The sequence below is a fragment of the Varanus komodoensis genome, unplaced genomic scaffold (assembly GCF_004798865.1).
Source record: "Varanus komodoensis strain SLA01 unplaced genomic scaffold, ASM479886v1 scaffold16, whole genome shotgun sequence".
NCBI lineage: Eukaryota > Metazoa > Chordata > Lepidosauria > Squamata > Varanidae > Varanus > Varanus komodoensis.
In genome coordinates, this window is record NW_025335468.1 from 3,156,581 (window position 1) to 3,175,569 (window position 18,989).

The 18,989-nt window shown below is 38.2% G+C and overlaps 1 protein-coding gene across 5 annotated transcripts in view; it reads left to right on the forward strand.

Annotated features, from left to right (window-relative positions):
• CPT1A (carnitine palmitoyltransferase 1A) overlaps positions 1-13,244 on the forward strand; it is a 63,181-nt gene extending 49,937 nt beyond the window's left edge. For 4 of the 5 annotated variants that reach the window (XM_044425519.1, XM_044425522.1, XM_044425520.1 and 1 more), the window contains exons 15-19: positions 2,805-2,939; positions 5,156-5,308; positions 6,670-6,774; positions 9,126-9,218; positions 11,180-13,244. In XM_044425519.1, coding sequence (XP_044281454.1) covers positions 2,805-2,939; positions 5,156-5,308; positions 6,670-6,774; positions 9,126-9,218; positions 11,180-11,266 — 573 coding nt within the window. In that variant the 3' untranslated portion in view covers positions 11,267-13,244. The remainder of the gene's footprint in view (positions 1-2,804; positions 2,940-5,155; positions 5,309-6,669; positions 6,775-9,125; positions 9,219-11,179) is intronic. The other variant, XM_044425523.1, reaches the window with a different exon arrangement.
• Positions 13,245-18,989: the final 5,745 nt, after the last annotated feature.

Here is an 18,989-nt window from a genome sequence, read left to right on the forward strand (position 1 = left end):
CCACCAGACGAAACATGCTAACTACAACAAGCTAACTGGGAACGAACACAGCGAAAAATTGAAGCAACTGGAAGCTGCTTTAATGGCATAGCAGTGCTTTTTCACAAGAGCCCGTGAGTCAAATGAAAATGCCACAGAGGCGAGCTACGAGGTGGCAATGCTGATTGCCAAGCACTGCAAACCTTTTACTGTGGATGAATTTATTAAAGACTGCGTGATGAAAATGGTGGAGAAAATGTGTCCTGAGAAGAAGGAAGAGTTTGCCAATGTTTGCCTGGCTCGTAACACTGTGGTACGGAGAATAGAAGATGTTTCATCTGATATTAAGAGACAGTTAGAGGCAAAAGGAGTGGAGTTTGACTTTTTTTCATTAGGCTGTGACGAAAGCATGGATGCATCTGACACCACTCAGTTATTGATTTTTTTGAGCGGAGTGGACAATGACATGAACGTGAGTGAAGAGCTACTTGACCTCCAGAGCCTTAAGGACCAAACAAGAGGAACAGATTTATTTGTTTCTGTTTGTTCCGCCGTAGATGACATGAAACTACCATGGAACAAAGTCGCTGGGATTATTACGGATGGCGCACCTGCCATGGCTGGCGAGCAAAGTGGATTATCAACCCTAGTCTGTAACAAAGTCAGCGAAAAAGGAGGCAAAGCTATAAAACTCCACTGTATTACTCACCAACAAGTTCTCTGTGCCAAACATCTGAAATATGATCATGTTATGAAACCGGTGATGAAGGCTATTAATTATATTCGCTCCAAAGCCCTGTGTCCAGTTTCAACAGTTTCTACTCGACATTCAGGCTGAATATGGAGATGTTGTGTATCACAACGAGGTAAAATGGCTCATTCGGGGGTCAGCACTGCAGCGCTTCTACTCTCTTAGGGAGGAAATTGGACAATTCTTGGCAAACATTATATTTTATATGTTAATATTTATAAAAATATGTATATTTTATATTTTTATATTTTTAGTGTATTATATTTTAATTGATGTTTTGTGAGCCGCCCCGAGGCTTCAGCGAATGGGGCGGCATAGAAATTAAATAGGGACAACCGATGCCAGAGCTATCTGATCCTGTTTGGCTGGCTGATTTTGGATTTTCAGTTGACATAACACAACATCTGAACGTGCTGAACACGAGCCTTCAGGGGCAAAATGCAGTGATAAGCCAACTATATTCACATATCAAAGCCTTTGGGACCAAGCTGCTACTTTTCCAAAGGCACCTGTCACAAATGCAGCCCAATACCACACATTTCCCATCGCTGCAGGAAATAATGACCAGTTTTCCACAGAACAATATGAGTGCACAAATAAGGAGGTATGAAGCAGACTTCTCACCTCTGGCTGAGGAGTTTCAACAGCGCTTTCGGGATTTTGCCGCTATTGAAAAGGAGATCACGCTTTTTTCATCTCCTTTCTCTGTGGACCCTGATGACGCTCCAGACCACCAGCAGCTGGAGCTCATTGAGCTGTAGTGTGACGCCGAGTGTCGCAGTCGGCAGCAACAACTCTCTCTTGTCAACTTTTACCACCAGCTGGATAAAGACAGGTTCCAAGAGATTCGGACACTTGCTAAGAAAATGCTGAGCTTGTTTGGTTCGACATACTTGTGCTAGAAGACATTCTCGGTTATGAACATTAACAAGAACCGCGTGAGGACAAGACTAAGTGACTTTCACCTGCGTGACATCTTGCGCATCAAAACCACTGTTTTTGAGCCAGTCCTGGCCTATATAATGCAGTTGAGATCTCAGTATCACCCTTCACATTAGTGCAGTTAAGTTACTTGTTTAGTCTTTCATAAAATAGTTCATTTGCATTTAATGGTAATGGTTCAAAGAATGTCAGGCTGACCGGTCAGCCCCTGCACATTTTCACCTTACCAAATCTGGCCCTCCTTGCAAAAAGTTTGGACACCCCTGGACTAGACAATACAGCAAATAATATGCCATTTTACAAATGCACAGCATTGAGTAGTAGAGTCCCTTTCTCATGAAAAGGCATAAGAAGCTTGGAGTTAGAAAAAATATTAATACTGCAATCCTGTGCACAATCATTGGTTTTAAACCCTGTTGAAATAATTGGAACTTAACCACTGAGTGACTTCTATGGGATAGTATAAGTCTACTCACATCCACCCCAAACTTCATGGGAGCTGCTTTTAGGTTGTTCCATGCAACTGTGTGTTTGAAGAGGTGGTGTTACATGGTTTGGACAGCTTGGGACTGCTAGAGTCTTTCACCCCCATCAGCAAATACACTGATGATTTGCATAGTCTGTCCCATCTAGTCTATCCCATATTGTTCTAGTATGAGTATTCTCTCATACACATATATGTACTCTCACTGACACCCCCCTCTCTCCGCAAGCAGCTTTACAGATTGGTTTGTAAGGCAAGGTGCCTAAATACTTCTCATGCTTTTCGCTGAGATTGTTAAGAAAAAGGCAGAGAGTACTGAAGGAAATAGTTCTATCAGAAGCTCAGAACAAAGAGGAAAACATTCTAAACAGATCCTGTTGAGTCATTAATTTGGCATAAAACAGTTGAGATTAGTGACCGTAATGTTTGTCATTATCCTCTGGTGCCTTTCAGATACATTGGAGTTCATGTCTCATCAGCCCTGGCTAGTATAGCTTGTGATCCTGGGAACTGTAGTCCAAAACATCTGGAAGGCATAGGGTTGGGGAAGAGTGTTTCCATTCATGAATATAATAATGCGAGATGTACATGGTATTTCTCTGACTTTGAATCTGCTCTTAACATCTAAATTTCTCTTTCCATCTTAAGGACATGGGAAAATTTTGTTTAACATATGAAGCATCTATGACCCGGCTATTCAGAGAAGGTAGAACAGAAACAGTTCGTTCATGTACTGTCCAGTCATGCAAATTTGTGAAAGCTATGGAAGACTCATCTGAAAGTGTGAGTTTCTTGTGGCACTACTTTATAGCTTTAACTTTATTTGCATTAGGCATTTATCATTAGCTACAGCTTCTTGGGGAAAATATTTCTGTTTTCCTGTTCAATACAGCAGTACTGCAATCATTTTATATATACCTACATAAGGTTTAAGAAAGCATTCCTATGACCCTGTAGACCGCCTCTAGTGGAGTGAGGGCTGTTGGATACTTTAGATTCCCAGCTTTGAGATCAAAAATGGAGCTGAAGCCTTGGAGCTGAGAATCTCTGCTCTGGTCTGTTTCGCTACATAGCCAGAGTGGAATGAACCATGTTGCTTCTCCAAGGTTAGAAAACCCAGGGCAGGGAGTGGGGGGGGGGGTAAAAGGGGTGGTTCAGAGGCAAAGGAAAAGATTAAGGCCATGAGAATACCAAGTATTCTGACTGTGCACCAGTCTCTTCCCCTTCCCTCAAAAGCAGCACAGCTACTTGGACAGAATAGAATAGTTGAATTGTTAGAGGAGTGAGGAGGTGGAGGTCTGTTCCACTGCTCCTCTTGCTGTGCACTGGATGCTCATAATCCTCCATGTTCAGGTGTTTATAAGTATCAGTGGGATGTTCAGCAGGATTGTGCCTATAATCTTGCATTTATTTCTTTAAAATATTTTATAGTGCGCTTCATTCTGTTTGGAAATCCAGGGTACCGTACAGTATATTAAATCACACCTTGAGTTAGCCATAAGCAACATTGAGTCATGACTTCTTTAGACAAGCAGGGTAAAAATTACGCTGATTAATACTTCAAAGGAGACTGAATCCATTTAAAGTATTACTAAGTACGTACAATTGCATGGTACTTGTGCTTACAGAAATTTTCTCAGTATAATTGCATATCTGCAATTAACAGGTAAATTTCTAATTGCTCAGTGAATTTGCATGGATCAGTGCCTTACATAATCTATGGCATTAGAAGAGCAAGTGTGCTACTCTTATACGTTTTAATACCTTGTTTTAGTCAGCCAAGATCTAAAGTGTATACAGTAATGCCTGGGTCCTCAAACTAAGGCTCGTGGACTGAATCTGGCCCACCATGCCCATTTATCTGGTTTGGCATAGCTCGCCATGCATGCGCATGGCAAGGTGCCAGATTGCTCGCAAGGAGATCGTTTTGGACTCGCTTGGAGAAAAGGATCTCTGCGCACGCATGCCCCTGCCTTTCTGCGTGCACATGCACCCCCCCCCCAGCCTGCACCCCCTGCCCACACCACCTTGGTGGCCCACGTCCATCGCTGGCACCTTTCAACTGGCCCCCTATTCAAAAAGTTTGAGGACTCCTGCAGTAATGTGTAAGTTAACTATTCCTAGTCATTCCATGAAGTAGCCATTTTCCCGGACTTCTACTCTGATATGCTAAGAGACTTCTTTATGAAGGTATCCAATAATTCATCAATAATAGTTTTCATATTTATCATGCCTATTGATTCTCCTAAAGATGCACACAGAAATTTGTTACTTTATCCTGATTTGCCCCTGCACTTCATGAATGCTTGAGGCAATAAAGAATCAAACCATAAAAACAGTAAAATGCCATTCCAAACAAATATTAAAACAAAACTGATAAAATGCCAAATATAATAAACCAGAAGACTCTTCTAGACTGAAACAGTATATCAGTGAGTACAAAATTGAAACCCTTTAGATTTTAGCAACAATCTGGAGTTCAATAGATAGTTTCAATGTATATTTTAACTATTTTAAATGTATTTTAATGCCTTGTTTTTATGATACCTGCATTTTATTGGTTTGTTTTTATGCATTATTGTAAAATTCCCAGAGAACTTTGACTATAGGGCAGTACAAAAATGAAATAATTACTAAAAACAACAACAACAAAAATAACCACCTAACTTCCCTGGGAAGGAAGTATCATAACCGTTGTGGTACAGCACCAATATCTGTGTATGTACAAAAGTGCCCTTTCATGATATCCCAACCATTAACCACTTTTACCCCACTATGTGACTGTCATGAGATGAATATCATACATTTTTGGGAATTTAATTAGCATTTGCAGTCCAGTCATGATAGTAGGATATTACAGGTGGAGAAACTTGGGTGGAGGTTTTGTATGCCCACAATAGGTATTGGTGGTGGGGCCATACTCTGTCTTTTTCAAGGCTTCTAGATTATGTTAGTGCTATTTAAACTGGCAATCTCAAATATTTTCCCTTAATCTTCAGCTTGAAAAAAAGCGTGCACTATTCAAGGCAGCTGCTGCTAAACATCAGCACTTGTATCGTCTTGCCATGACTGGTTCAGGCATTGATCGCCATCTTTTCTGCCTTTATGTGGTGTCTAAATACCTTGCTGTTGAATCTCCTTTTCTTAAGGAAGTAAGTAGTATTATAATATTTACCAAACAAATAATTACAGAAATCTACATGAGTGTGGCTATGTATTATTTGCAGATTTCTGGAAATTTTGAACTATGAAGAAAATGCTAGTAGTTACTAAAAGGTTTTTAATGATTTAAACATGGGCATTTTTGAAATTTAAAAGCATACACTTATTATATATAAATGCAGATTTAGAGAAGGTTCTGGCCCAGTTGAGCAAATAGTCTAATGAGGTATAGAGCAATCTCTTCTATCTGAGTAAGAATTACCAATATATTCAGTGTTGAGAGAAATCTGGGAGCTGCTGTTCCCTAGTTACAGCTTAGATTTGCTAACTGTAAAAATAGGAAACAGAAGGCTGAAAACAAAAACTGTAACAATAATTTGTGATCTACTTTTTGAAAGATTAGCAATACATGAGGAATCTGTTGGATTTCCTTGGCTCAGCTTCCTGGACTCTGGCTCTCTTTTTCTCTGCCCTAAGTCTCCCTTGCACTGAGTGTTTGGATGGAATGTAGTTTAGCAATCAAAATATGTGTCTGAAAGATCCATAACTTCATTTAGCAGTCGTCTTCTTCCACTACATAGAAGTTGACTGGAACTACCACCATGTGGTGGCATTTCTGTGTTCCAAGTCATTCGTGTGTACTGTGTGGAAGAGTCCCCCCACTCCATGTGGTGTATCTCAGCATTGCTGTGAGCTCTTAACAGGAATGTCTGGTTTGGTGGAAATGGATGGCTTTTTGGGTACTAATCTGCTGGATCGGCATGCACACATGCATCTTACTGTGTGGGATATATTCCACAAAGGTCATCCTCCAGGATAAATCATCCTTCAATTATTTATTCTAGCTTTATTGAAGAGGAAGTCTCTACTATGGAGGAAACCCCAAGCCAGACATGGTGTTATGAGTCACATTTTTCTTGTGATCTGGCTCCTGGATTTTGCATTTTTTCAGGAAGAGTTATATTTGCTCTTGAGCACATACATAGGACAGATCTCATGAAATATAACTGTAATAAACAGCTGGTCTTGTGAAAATCTAAATTAGATAGTTTTGCTATTGGTAAGGACCACTAAGCATTGAAATGGCCTGCAGATTACCAGTCATAACTGATGTGTAACCTCCATTTGTTCCACTGTAGAGGTAAGCACAGTGGCAGCAGCCCTGTTTGCTGACTTGCTCCACTAGCAACATTTCCAATAGCTTTTGGGATAACCTATTTCCTTTGGCGAGGTTCCAAGAGGGGGAAAAATGTTTGGAGAGGAAAAAATGGATTATTTGCTAGAATTGCAAGTGATTCACTGTTTGCAAATTGCTAAGTGTGCTGTTTTTTATATCTTTTGGTTCTCTTAGGTTTTAGCAGAACCCTGGAGACTTTCAACTAGTCAGACACCCCAACAGCATATTGATTTGCAAAAGAATCCTGGAATGGAGTCCAGTGGTGGAGGATTTGGACCTGTAAGTTGAATGGTACCTTGAAAAGAAGCAAGTACAATTGATCTTCTTAGGACAGTATATCAATACAGTAGCAGCAATACTACAATACTTAAGTAATTAGCAATAATACTACCATTTGCAATAACACATTATATGACACACAGACCTGGCTCTCACAGCATTATTATCTATTGTGGCTACCTACCCATGGTGAGTTATAATGTCATATAAACCCAGACTGGATGGTTCATGTGTGCCCCTGCCCCCTGCCAACACTATCCTAAGAACTCAGGCTGTGGTTGATGGGTTGTCATGTTTTCCAAACCTGAGTGATCAGTCTGACTTTGAGTTCCTAGAAGCTGAAAGTAAGGCTCTTGACAAGAAGGGAAACCCCCTCCCACCACCACTGTTCTTGGAAATCTCAGTAGTGATTGCTCTTTCAAAGCTGCACAATGAGAACCCACAGTGAAATAGCAAGTCATGGAATAATTTTCCAAAATGTAAGCTTTAATTATGAGCCAGAAAAAGCTTTGTCTGTTTGAACCTGACAGACTTCCATTGCTCTTTTGACCAAATGATTAGAAGCCCATTGAGCTGGGCTATTTTTTTTTCCAATTTCCAGGAATATGCACAAAATTAGTTTTCCACACTGGGAGCTGAGAATTCTTTTGCATCTGTAAAGACTTTTTGATGAGCTATTAAGTAACTTCTGCTGCAGCTCAACTCTTAAAAGTCTTATCAAGATAGGAAAGCTCTGTCCTCTGGATTTTTACCAATACTGCAGATGGAGCTTCAAATATTTCCGCTGCTCTGCACATGTCTCCATAATCACATGTGCAGGTTTCAGAGGACCTTTCAGAGCTGTTGGGTGGGGGTAGCACAACAAGGGAAGAAAGTCCCATTGGGTGAGAAGATTTTTTGCAGCTTTTACATGGGAAATACTTTTCTAATTTGAAATAAGTGTACAACACATGATTTGACCAAAACCCCTTCTAGACAATTCCACAAACTTACTATTAGCAGTTTTACTTGGGTTACCAGTACATGCTAAAGTCTCTGTGTTGGATTGAGGATGTTTTTATGAAATAGTTTAAGTACTGTGGTTAAAGGCTTAAAAAGGCAAAGGTATTTTCATTGTTTTAAAATTCTTTTTTAATTTTTGTGTGCTATTTTGATGCCTTTGTAGGAAATAAGGTGCATATATATCTAATTTAAATATGAAAGCTTGACATCATTTACCTGAATTTTATTTTTAAAATATGAGTTTTAGAGGAAGCAGACCCTTCAGGAAACCATTGATCTGTGTGACACTTGAATATATGCTGTAGGTTTTATATAAAAATCCTATGTTACAATATTAAAAACTATATAAATTATATAGAGTAAAGCAATGTCTTCTACCATTTTTTGTGAAATTTGACTTCTGAACTCTGTAGCTAGGCTGGATAGGCTCATGGTATTTTTAAAATTTCTGTTGGAACCCTGAGGTTAATCAACTGAAACCAGATGTAGAATAGTGGCATAGAGGGGCACATTTGTACAGATATCGTTCAGTAGTATAGAAGTGTAAGAAATGAAATTAATTACTTCTGACCACAGGCTAAGTACAGAAATTTTGATCATCAGCATCATCTGATTTCTAAACTGCCCAATAACCAAAGCTCTTTGAGTAGTTTACAAAATCAGAATCAAGTATTGGAATAATAGTCTTTTACATAACAATCCATTCCTGGTTTTTCAGCAACCAAATTTGGTTTGTGTGTGTGTGAAGATTTTTCGCTGCTGCCAGGCAATTAGGAGTCTATCTTCTGTCTACTCCTCCTCTAAGAAAATGATAGACATAACAATAAACTGCTTGTCATCACAAGAAGGAGTATAGGGAAATTTTGGGTTCATATGCTTCTCCATCTCTGTTTTTGATCACATGCTGTTTAGTTTTATACATTCATTTTATTTAAAATTTTTGTATGCCGTCACCACATGCCTTGGCATCTTGGGACGGTTTCAAGTTTTATATTGAAACGCAGACAAACCGGTTACCTATAACTGTGCTTTACTGAAATAAACCAACTTTAAACCTTGGTTTATGAAGCTTACTTGTTCAGTAAATTATAGTTTAAAAGGTAAGCTGGGCAAAAGCTTCTGATGTCATAGCCTTGCCAGAGGTAAAGGGAGTAGTGACACTCCCCTAGACTCACACCCATAATTATAAACCGGTTTATGTTATGACTGCAAAGAACCTAACTGACTTCATTGTAACACATTTAAAAGTGAACAAAACATTTCTTAGTGTGTTTTAAAAGATAATAGCTTGGGTTTTATATAAATTGTATTCGAACTGAAGCATTCTAAATAGGCATTCTTTTCCACAGGTTGCTGATGATGGCTATGGTGTGTCTTATATAATTGTGGGTGAGGATCTCATCAATTTCCATGTATCCAGCAAATATTCTTGCCCTGAAACAGTAAGTGTTTTATTAAACTTAAAGTCACCAGGCATCTTGTTCTGTGATATTAACTAAATATTCTAGTTTTTCTGTTAGAGATACCTTTGCATAGAACCTATTTGCTGTTTATGCGTAACAAAAAGTTGACTCTGCATGATGATGTACTATAGATAGCAGGCTAGGTAGCTGGAAAAGTTTCCTAAGTGTCAGAGCAATACCACAGTGGAACATGTTGTCTAGAGAGGTCATGGATTCTTCCACAGTAGAGACATTCAGAATGAAACTGGACAGCCACCTGAGTGAGATGGTGTAAATTGGTGTCCTATAACAGCAGGGGGTTTGACCTTATGGCCTTCTTTGCCCCTGCCAACTCTACTGTTCTATGATTCTAGAAGCTTTTATTTTGAAAATTATATTGGTAATTCATGGATACTATGGTAGGATTGCATTCTCATTATTAAAAATGGAATATAATATATAAATATTAAGTAATAGGAAAGTTATTGGTTCATTCCAAAGTTAATGCAAATACTTAGCAGTAATTATTTCAAAGTAATTAAATTAACTCTAGAAGTTAAATCTGTAACCTGCGATCAGGAAAAAGAAAAAGGGATGCGAAAAATCAGTGTGGTGGAGTGGTTAGAATGTTGGAATGGGAATCAGCCATGAAATTCACCAGGTGACTAGCCTATTTCACAGGGTTATTGTGAGGATAAAAAGGAGAGGAGGAAGAAATCTCTGTAAATTTCCTTGGATTCTGTACATATGGAAAAAAGGCAAGATATAAATGTAATAATAAATAAATAAATAAATGATTATCTAGGGTCAGGTATGTTAAACTGGTATGGGTAGGATTAATGCTGTTATATCATAGGGAATAGGGAGATCCAAGTGTCCATAAATATTACTAAACAAATCAGTGAAGGATAGTTGTATCTAGAGAGTATCAGGGAAACTGCACGGAAGCACGGAAGCAATAGGAAAAGTTTCACCATTATTTGAACAAATTTTATTTGGAAAGATAAAAAATAGGAGATTTGAAGTGGGTAGATAGTCCTTTTTAATATCACTTTAAAAATGGAAAAAATAGAAAAATAAATTTCAGGAATATTTCTATTGGTTCCATTTCTCATTCCAATAAACAAAAGGAATATGCAAAGTAAAAACAAAAAGGAGGTCACAGAAGGATTTCTGTAGAAACACAATCCTTCTCATTGTAACAAGAGCTTCAAGGAATATGAATGAATTGGATTCTCCTTCATCAAATGTATAATCATATGATTCTTTTACTAAGGGCTTTTCTATATGATGTGTTTCTTACAGTTGTTAAGCAAAATAGATGGCATAAGTTAGGTGACTCCTTCAAAGAAAACTATCCATATTCTTTGTAAGAACTTGTTAAAATGGTTACAGCAGTGGTGTATTAGTACTGACAACAATACAAAATGTTGGAGAAATTATCAGCAAGGTTTATATCTGTGGCAGTCATGTCCTACTGTGTTAGTTTTGCTATATGATACTGTCAATAAGGACAAATATTACCCATCAGTCAAATCTTAAATGAGCATATTTTGTCTGTAAAGGTGTTGGGGCAAAATTAAATGTACTACTCTTTTTACATTTAAATTTAATGGGTGGAATCCAACAAGGCTCTTCTGCTTGGTCAGGTCCACTGGGCAAATGGGACCCACCACTAGTTAATGACGGTTCAGCACCTCTGGCCGACTTAAAACAAAAGAAATTGTGATTTCTAGAAGGAATCAGGTCAGCTTGCATAAAATAGTTTTACTGACTTGGCTCCTTCTAGAACTGAATTAGCACAACAGAATTAGTGGACCCTACCACTTAAGGAAGGCACTTGGTGAGATGAAAAGAAATCCGCAAGGGCATAAGTGCTTTGTTGGATTCTGCCCTTTATGTTTAACATAGTTCCTTATAACTGTGAATTTGGATTGCTAACTCTTAATTTTACTGTTCAGGATTCCTGTCGGTTTGGAAAAAACCTCAAACAAGCATTGTGTGACATCCGTGACTTGTTCGGTCATGGCAAAAACTCTACCAAATGAATTCCCAAGTCATCTGATCCCCCTGTCTTGGAGTCTTCTGATTAGTGACTGAAAACAAGTCATGCTAAACATCAATCCATTCAGATGTATATAAACAAGCTTTCTTGTGCACTGTTCAGATTCACTGCTGCAGTTGTTCAGAAAAGTATTCTTTGCCGGAAGAGATGGCTCTTGATATTCTCTGTATTTGTAGGACAGTTGAAATGCTTGTCTTAATTTGCCACTCAATCATTTCTTTAAAATATGTCTACTTGTATTCTACAAATTAAGGGATGAAATTTGTGTATTCCAATTTCATGTCATCAAAGGCTTCGAACATGAAATGTAACAGGCCATCAATTTATCTATTTACTGCTACATTTACCAGTGACAACTTAGGGCATTCACCTTTAAATGACATTTCAATTAAGTCATTTTTTTAAATCTAGGAAATCTAACATGCTAAATGGGAAAATGCTTCTTGGAGCTAAGCATATGCTCCCATAGATTAGTAGTAAAATATTTGCTGTACCTAAAATAATGGCACTTATTATTTAGATTAATTTGTAATTTTCTGCTAAATTTGGAAAGCAGAATTTTTGAGTTTAGGGATGAGAGCTGCAGAATTCATAATTTATTTAGGTATAATATAAATAACCATTAAAATGGGAACAGTTCTACATGGTGTTGTATAGGAGAGGTCCCACAAGAAATTTCCTTTTGTATTTAACTCTAATGAAAGCTATTTCCTGTGAGACAGAATACATTTCTACACTATATTAGAAAAGTTTCCTCAAGTGGCATTTGCTGAAGATTAGAAAAAGTTGCCTTATTTTATAACCACTTCCTGCTCTTCAAGAAGGTAGCCATAGATTGCAATACCTGTTGGACAATCCATAAAACAAGTCTAAGTGGTACATTGTAGTTTGACCATCCTCATGCCTTAAGCAACTCCCATCTCATGTGCAATCATAGAAACTGCAAAGGTCTTAAATCTAATACTTGAGAATTAGATGAGTTAATGGGTAAAATACCATAGTCAAAGTTACTTTAAAAATTGTAGAGGGAATGACAAATCATGAATTATATTACAAAATTATTTGTAATATTAATTACAACAAACAGGTCACCAAAAAGGCTGACAATACTAATATTACAAAAAAATTAACAGCAAATCTTCTAGACAGTGTAGCAATTACATTCACAGGGTAGCAATTGCTCTCAGATTAGGAATTACTTTCCTAATTTGATAGCTAGAAGAGAGATCATACAACATATCCAGATGTTTTAATTCAACTAATCTGATACATAAGAGTTTTTAACCACTAGAACATTAATTATTAAACTAACAACTAATTAGCAAGGTTTTTTTTTCTGTCCTGGGGATGGGGAATGTGAACAATTTCTTTGTTGTTCAACACTTTGGTTTCAGGTGTTAATAAAAATCAGAAGCATTACTCTGTAAATAAATATTGGAGTTCAATCCTGTCCCACAAGAATGGGTGGGACATGTTTATGGGATCAAATGCAGGCATGAAACTTAAAGGGAGAGGGAAATGAAATATTGGATGCAGTGCTGCATTTTATCAAACTACTGCAGGAAGTAAGAGTCAGTGTTTTGGAGCTTTATACATATACTATATTGACCACTGACCAATCGCTATTTTAAAGATAATCTTTTTTTATTTTTATTAAGAGCGTACTTAGGTTTGACTCAGGTTTTAGACTATTTCAGTGTAATCATAGTTAATTGGTGCATTATCAATGCAATGTTTCATTCTTTAAGAGAATGTGAATGTCTAATTGGCTGAAGACAACCTGGTTTATTGCAAGTCTTTGGGGGGCAACTGTGTCATTTTTTTTTAATTTGACACGATTTATAAACATGGTTTGTATCCTTTTAGAATGTCAACTGCATGTAAATAATGTTCCTTTGGTTGTAAATCTTTAAACGCACAGTAAATGTAGGATATCCTTAATAAAGAAATTAATATTCTAATGTGTGTAACTTTGTTAACAATTTGTCTTAACACAATTTTATTTTTCAGATTATGCCCAAAAATATACATACCTATATACTAGAAATGGGACAGTTTTCTGCTAAAATGATGAGATACTACTTTTTTGTGCCACTACTATTTATGAATACTAATAAGAAGAAACTAATTTCCAGCTACCTCTGCATATACTAGAGACGCATATACCCTTCCTGAACACCCTGCGGACCTTTACACCTTCATGGGAAACCTGATGTTTTTCACTGTAATCCTAAAATGAGCATTACTCAAAATGCTAAAAAAGGGCCAAAATGTACATGTCCCAATGGGGATTTCCAAAATAGCCTCTTGCTGGAGATATTTCTGCACAGCTCATTCTTTCTGCCCTTCCTGAAAACTCTCCAAGCCTCCACACCATCAACAGAAGTGTTGTTTTTCTAAAACCATCCCTGAGCTGTGCATTATTCTTCACAAAAAGGGGGCCAAAATATGCTTGCAGTAATATGGATTATTAAAATCTCCTCAGGAGATTTTTCTGCAGAGCTCATTCTTTCTGTCCTTCCTGAACACCATGAAGGCCTTCAAACGATCATGAGAAACAGCGTTTTTAAAACACTAACCCTGCAATAAGAATTAGCACAAACCCTAAAAGAGGCTGAAATGTACCAGATCCAAGGAGGATTATGAAAATGTCCCCTTCCTGGAGATTTTTCTGAACAGATCATCCTTTCTACCCCTACAGAACACCTGGCAGCGCATTGCATTATCATTGGATGTGCGCCTATTCTAACACTAACCCTATGCTAAGCATAAGCTCTGACCCTAAAAGGGGGCTGAAGTGGGCCTGTTCTAATATGAATTTTGCAAATCTCCCCTGCCTGGAAATATTTTTGCACAGCTCATACTTTCTGCACTTCCTGAATGCCCTGCAGGCATGGACATCATCATAGGAAGCACCAATTTTCTAAACCTAACCCTACTTTGAGCCTCAGCCCTAACCCTAAGAGGGGGCAAAAATGAAATTGTTCCAAAAGGGATTTTGATAATATCCCCTTCCCAGAGATTTTTCTGCACAGCTCATCCTTTCTGCCCTTCCTGAATACCCTTGCAGGCATTTACATCATCATTCAGTGTGTTCTTTTTCTAACCCTAACCCTACACTGAACATGATCCTATGTTACCACACTCTTACGGACCTATTTCATTATTAAATGTTGATTATAAACTTTTTACTTCAATAATGGCAGAAAGATTAAGAAAATGTATAGAAAAAACATCCATAGAGACCAAACTGGATTTGTCCCTAAAAAAACATGAAAGACAATATACATTTTGTGATTGATGCAATTGAATGGGTTAAGAAGAAAAGGAAAAAAGCTGCATTCATTTTTTAGATGCGGAGAAAGCTTTTGATAACATGGCTTGGCCTCTTCTAATGAAAACCCTCCAACATTTAAGCTTTTTGAATTGGATGCAGGCAATTTATACCAAACGTGTGAAGATTCTAATCAATGGTGAATGAACTGACAGCTTTCAAATGGAGAAGGGAACATGTCAAGGATGCCCTTTATCGCCTCTTATTTAATCTTGTATTGGAAATCCTAGCAAAAGAGATAAGACAGGATCCAAAACTTAAAAGCTTTAAAACAGGTGGAGAAGAATATAAAATAAAATGCTACACAGATGATACAGTCTTGACTTTTTTGGATCCACATCAATCCATACAGCATATAATGAAGCAAGTTGGAAAAATTGGACTTTATTCAGGATATAAGATCAATTAGAAAAAAATATATTAAAATTTGTAACAAAAGAAGAGGAAACCATTAAAACAAAATCTCAGGATGTGAAATGTGAAGTTTGAAACTTCAAACCCAGTTACATACATGAGGATAAACGTCACAGGACATAACGAAAAAAGAAAAAGCACAATTCCCATGATAGTGTGAAGGCCTGCAGTGTCATCAGGAACTGCAGAAAGAGTGAACTGAGCAGAAAAATCTCCAGGAATGAGACATTGTTAAAACCGCTCTTGCAGCAAGTATTTTTCTGCCCCTTATTTTGGTGAGAGATAATGCCCTCTAATGGTTAGAGTTAAAAAAATACGACTCTTCCAATGATATTGTGAAGGACTGCCAGGTGTTCAGGGAGGGCAGAAATATGCTGAAAAATTTTCAGGAAGCGGACATTTTGGAAATCCCCATTGTGGCAGCTATATTTTAGCCCACTTTCAGGGTTAGGGCTCATGCCCAGCTTAGGGTTGGAGTTAGAAAAATGACACTTCCCATATGGTTTCAAGGCCTTCAGTGTGTTCAGGAAGGGCAGAAAGGATGAGCTATGCAGAAGAATTTCCAGGAAAGGGATATTTTGGAAATCCCTCTTGTGACAGGTACATTTCAGCCCACTTTTAGTTTAAGGGATATTGCTCTGCTTATGGTTAGAGTTAGAAAAAGGACATTTATCCATGATGCGGAAAGCCCTGCAGGGTGTACAGGACAGGCAGAAGGATGAGCTGGTCAGAAAAATCTCTAGGAAGGGGACATTTTGGAAAGCGCTACTGCGGCAGGAACATTTTTAGCCATTTTTGGGGTTAGGGCTAATGCCCAGCTTAAGGTTATGGTTCAGAAAACAACGCTTCCCATGATGGTTTAAAGGCAAGGATTGTGTTCAGGAAAGGCAGAAAGAATCGGTTGTGTGAAAAATTGCCAGAAAGGGGACATTTGGGAAATCCGTTTTGTGACAGGTATAATTTGGTACCCTTTTAAGTTTAGAAATAATGTTCAGCTTAGGGTTACGGTTACAGAAATGGTGCTTCCCATGATGGTTTCAAAGACTGCAGGGTGTTCAGGAAGGTCAGAAAGAATAAGCTGTGCAGAAAAATGTCCAGGAAGGGGACATTTTTTAAATCCCTATTGGGGCAGGTCCATTTCAGCCCCCTTTTAGTGTTAGGGCTAATTCTCAGTATAGGGTTAGGGTTAGAATATGGACACTTCCAATCATGATACAAGGGCTTCCCGTGTGTTCAGGAAGGGCAGGAAGGATGAGCTGTGTTGAAAAGGCTCAAGGAAGGAGGCATTTTGGAAATCCATTAGGGGCATGTATGTTGCAGCCCAGCACAGTTAAGGTAATGCCCACATTAGGCTTATGGTCAGAAACATCACGTAAGTACCTATGTTTTTACACTTCCCCCTTTACAATCGGGATGTTAAACTGATACTGGGCTCTTTTGGACTTTCATATTAATTGTATTTACAAGTAGCATATTCTCTCTCTCTCTCTCTCTCTCTCTCTCTCTCTCTCTCTCTCTCTCTGTGTGTGTGTGTGTGTGTGTGTGCGCGTGTTTAAAGGCCTTGGAAGTGTCAAAATGTTTATTCCTATTGTACTTTCTATAATACTGGAGCCCTAATTTCTTTTGTCGATACATGGACTTAGGTGTATGTATTCTAACCAGAAAACCTAGGATACTTGGAACCTAATTTATTCTCTGTTTACTACTGCTGATCTAAAGATCAGTTTATGCTGGATTATTTGCAGTATTACCTCTGGCAACATTTCTTTCTCATATTTGCTTGATCAGATGCTAAAGCATAATGGTATTTGGGCCTTTTAAGAGTCTGGTACAGAAAATATTAGGAACTGGGCATTTCACATATATGAATCAAGAATGAAAAGAAACCATTAAGTTAAGAAAGAATTTGCCAGAACTGAACATAATGGTTTTGTGTCCTGTCACACAATGTTCTGTTCCTTATTGCAGAGATAAAGAAGTTGGTTCATTTTTCATTGACTCCTGCTATGCTTTATGGCATAACATTAAGGGGGAAACCTGTGCTGATATTGAGGCTCTCGGGGCAAATTTGGTCCTTAAACAAAAGTGTGTTTCTGTCTGCTGTTCATGTATATAAAGCAGAAGAGCAACACTGCAGTCTGAGAAAAACTTATAGCTTGACACGAACTGAAGACAGGCATCCAGTCAGCCCCTCACATACTTTCCATCAATCCCAAGCATTTGGCTTTATAAAAGAAAGTGATGGTTGCTTTCTTCATGTTAGTAAATTATTTTTATTAGACATTTCATTCATCTCAGAGGGCTTCTTATGATTTGTCCTTTTTTGCCACGAGATGTGGACATGTGTAGTATGAGCTGACAGACGACGTTATCTAGGGTTGAATTCCTCAGGGTTTCTTTAATTGTTCGGCAAGAAAGGAGGTGTATTATCTGTAGTGTAAGTGCCTTAAGGCACCACCTGCTGTGTAACCTGCCAGTTTCTCATGCATGCTGTGTTTTTAATTGTTCATAACAGGTTGCAATTCAGTTCTAATTTCTCCTGTGTTTTTATATAACCAAAGTGTGATTATTGAAACAAAAAGCAACATAGTGGCTTTTAAATGTGGAAGACTGATAATTCAATTTAGTATAGAAAACACACTTCAGTATCCTTCAGCAAATGGGTGTATGCTTGTGTGTATTGCATTGTGTATATGATTAGAACTCAGGATAACATTTAAAACATCTTATGAAGTGGACTGGTTCACAAAATTTATGCCACAAAGGTACCACAGATGGTTTTTGTGGCCCTAGCCTAACACCAGGAGAAATGCTTTAGGCCTAGGGGGTCAGACTAGATGGCCTGGGAGGCTCCTTCTCACTCGCTCTGTTTCTATGTTTCTATGCTTTCCTTCCAAGGCTGCTTGATTCTAACTGTATGTTTTAGAGCTATATTATAGTAACCTGGAAGCAACATGACAAAAGTGAAACTGTTGTACATTGAGCCCATAATGAGAAGTTAAGCCTCACTAAAGAAGACAATCATGCTAGGAAAAGTCAAAGGGAGAAGAGGAGGAGGAAGGCCTACTACAAGTCTTGAGTTTATGAGAGGTTAGATATTGAAGATGAAACTCAAATACTTTGGCCACCTAATGAGAAGGAAGGACTCACTGGAAAAGAGCCTAATGCTGGGAATGATTGATTGACGGGAAAAGAAGAAGGGGATGGCAGAGGATGAGGTGGCTAGGTGGAGTCACTGAAGTGGTTGGCGTGAGCTTAGGTGGACTTTGGGGGATGGTGGAGGACAGGAAGCCCTGGAGGAATGTTGTCCATGGGGTCGCGATGGGTCGGACACGACTTCGTGACTAACAACAACAAGAAGCAAGGATGTCAAGGATGGGTCATTTTGGAGAGAATTCATACGGCCACCATTAGTTGGAAATGACTTTATGGCACATAGCAGCAACAATGTTAGTAATGTTATCACTGGAAGCTGATGTTGTAAGGATTATTCAGTATATTTCCTACATAGAAAAGAAAAATCAGAGCATCTCCTTACAGATCTAACTGGGCAAACTTCTCTGCTACTAGTGTTTACACTTTTTATTTGAAAAAAGTTTCATTCCTCCTCTTTTGCTTGTACACTTGTAATTTCAAGAGTGCAATACCATCCACGTTCAAACAAATTCTATAATTCTCAGCAAGTTTCATTGTGGCTGCTTGGAGTGACGCTGAAAGTTTTATGATTTTTTCCTGTCTTAACATGCATATCATTATGCTTCACACTGTGCCAATTGAATAGCCTCCTTGAAGATATTCAAGAGGTATTTTCTGCAGTGAACAGGTAATGTTCACATATGTCACCAAGCCCTGCAGGTGTTTGCTACCATATGGAAAAAAATGTTAAAGATATCCACACGTTGCCCTAACTTCTCATTTCACTGGAAGGAGCTTCGTTTCGTGTAAATGAGGAAACACA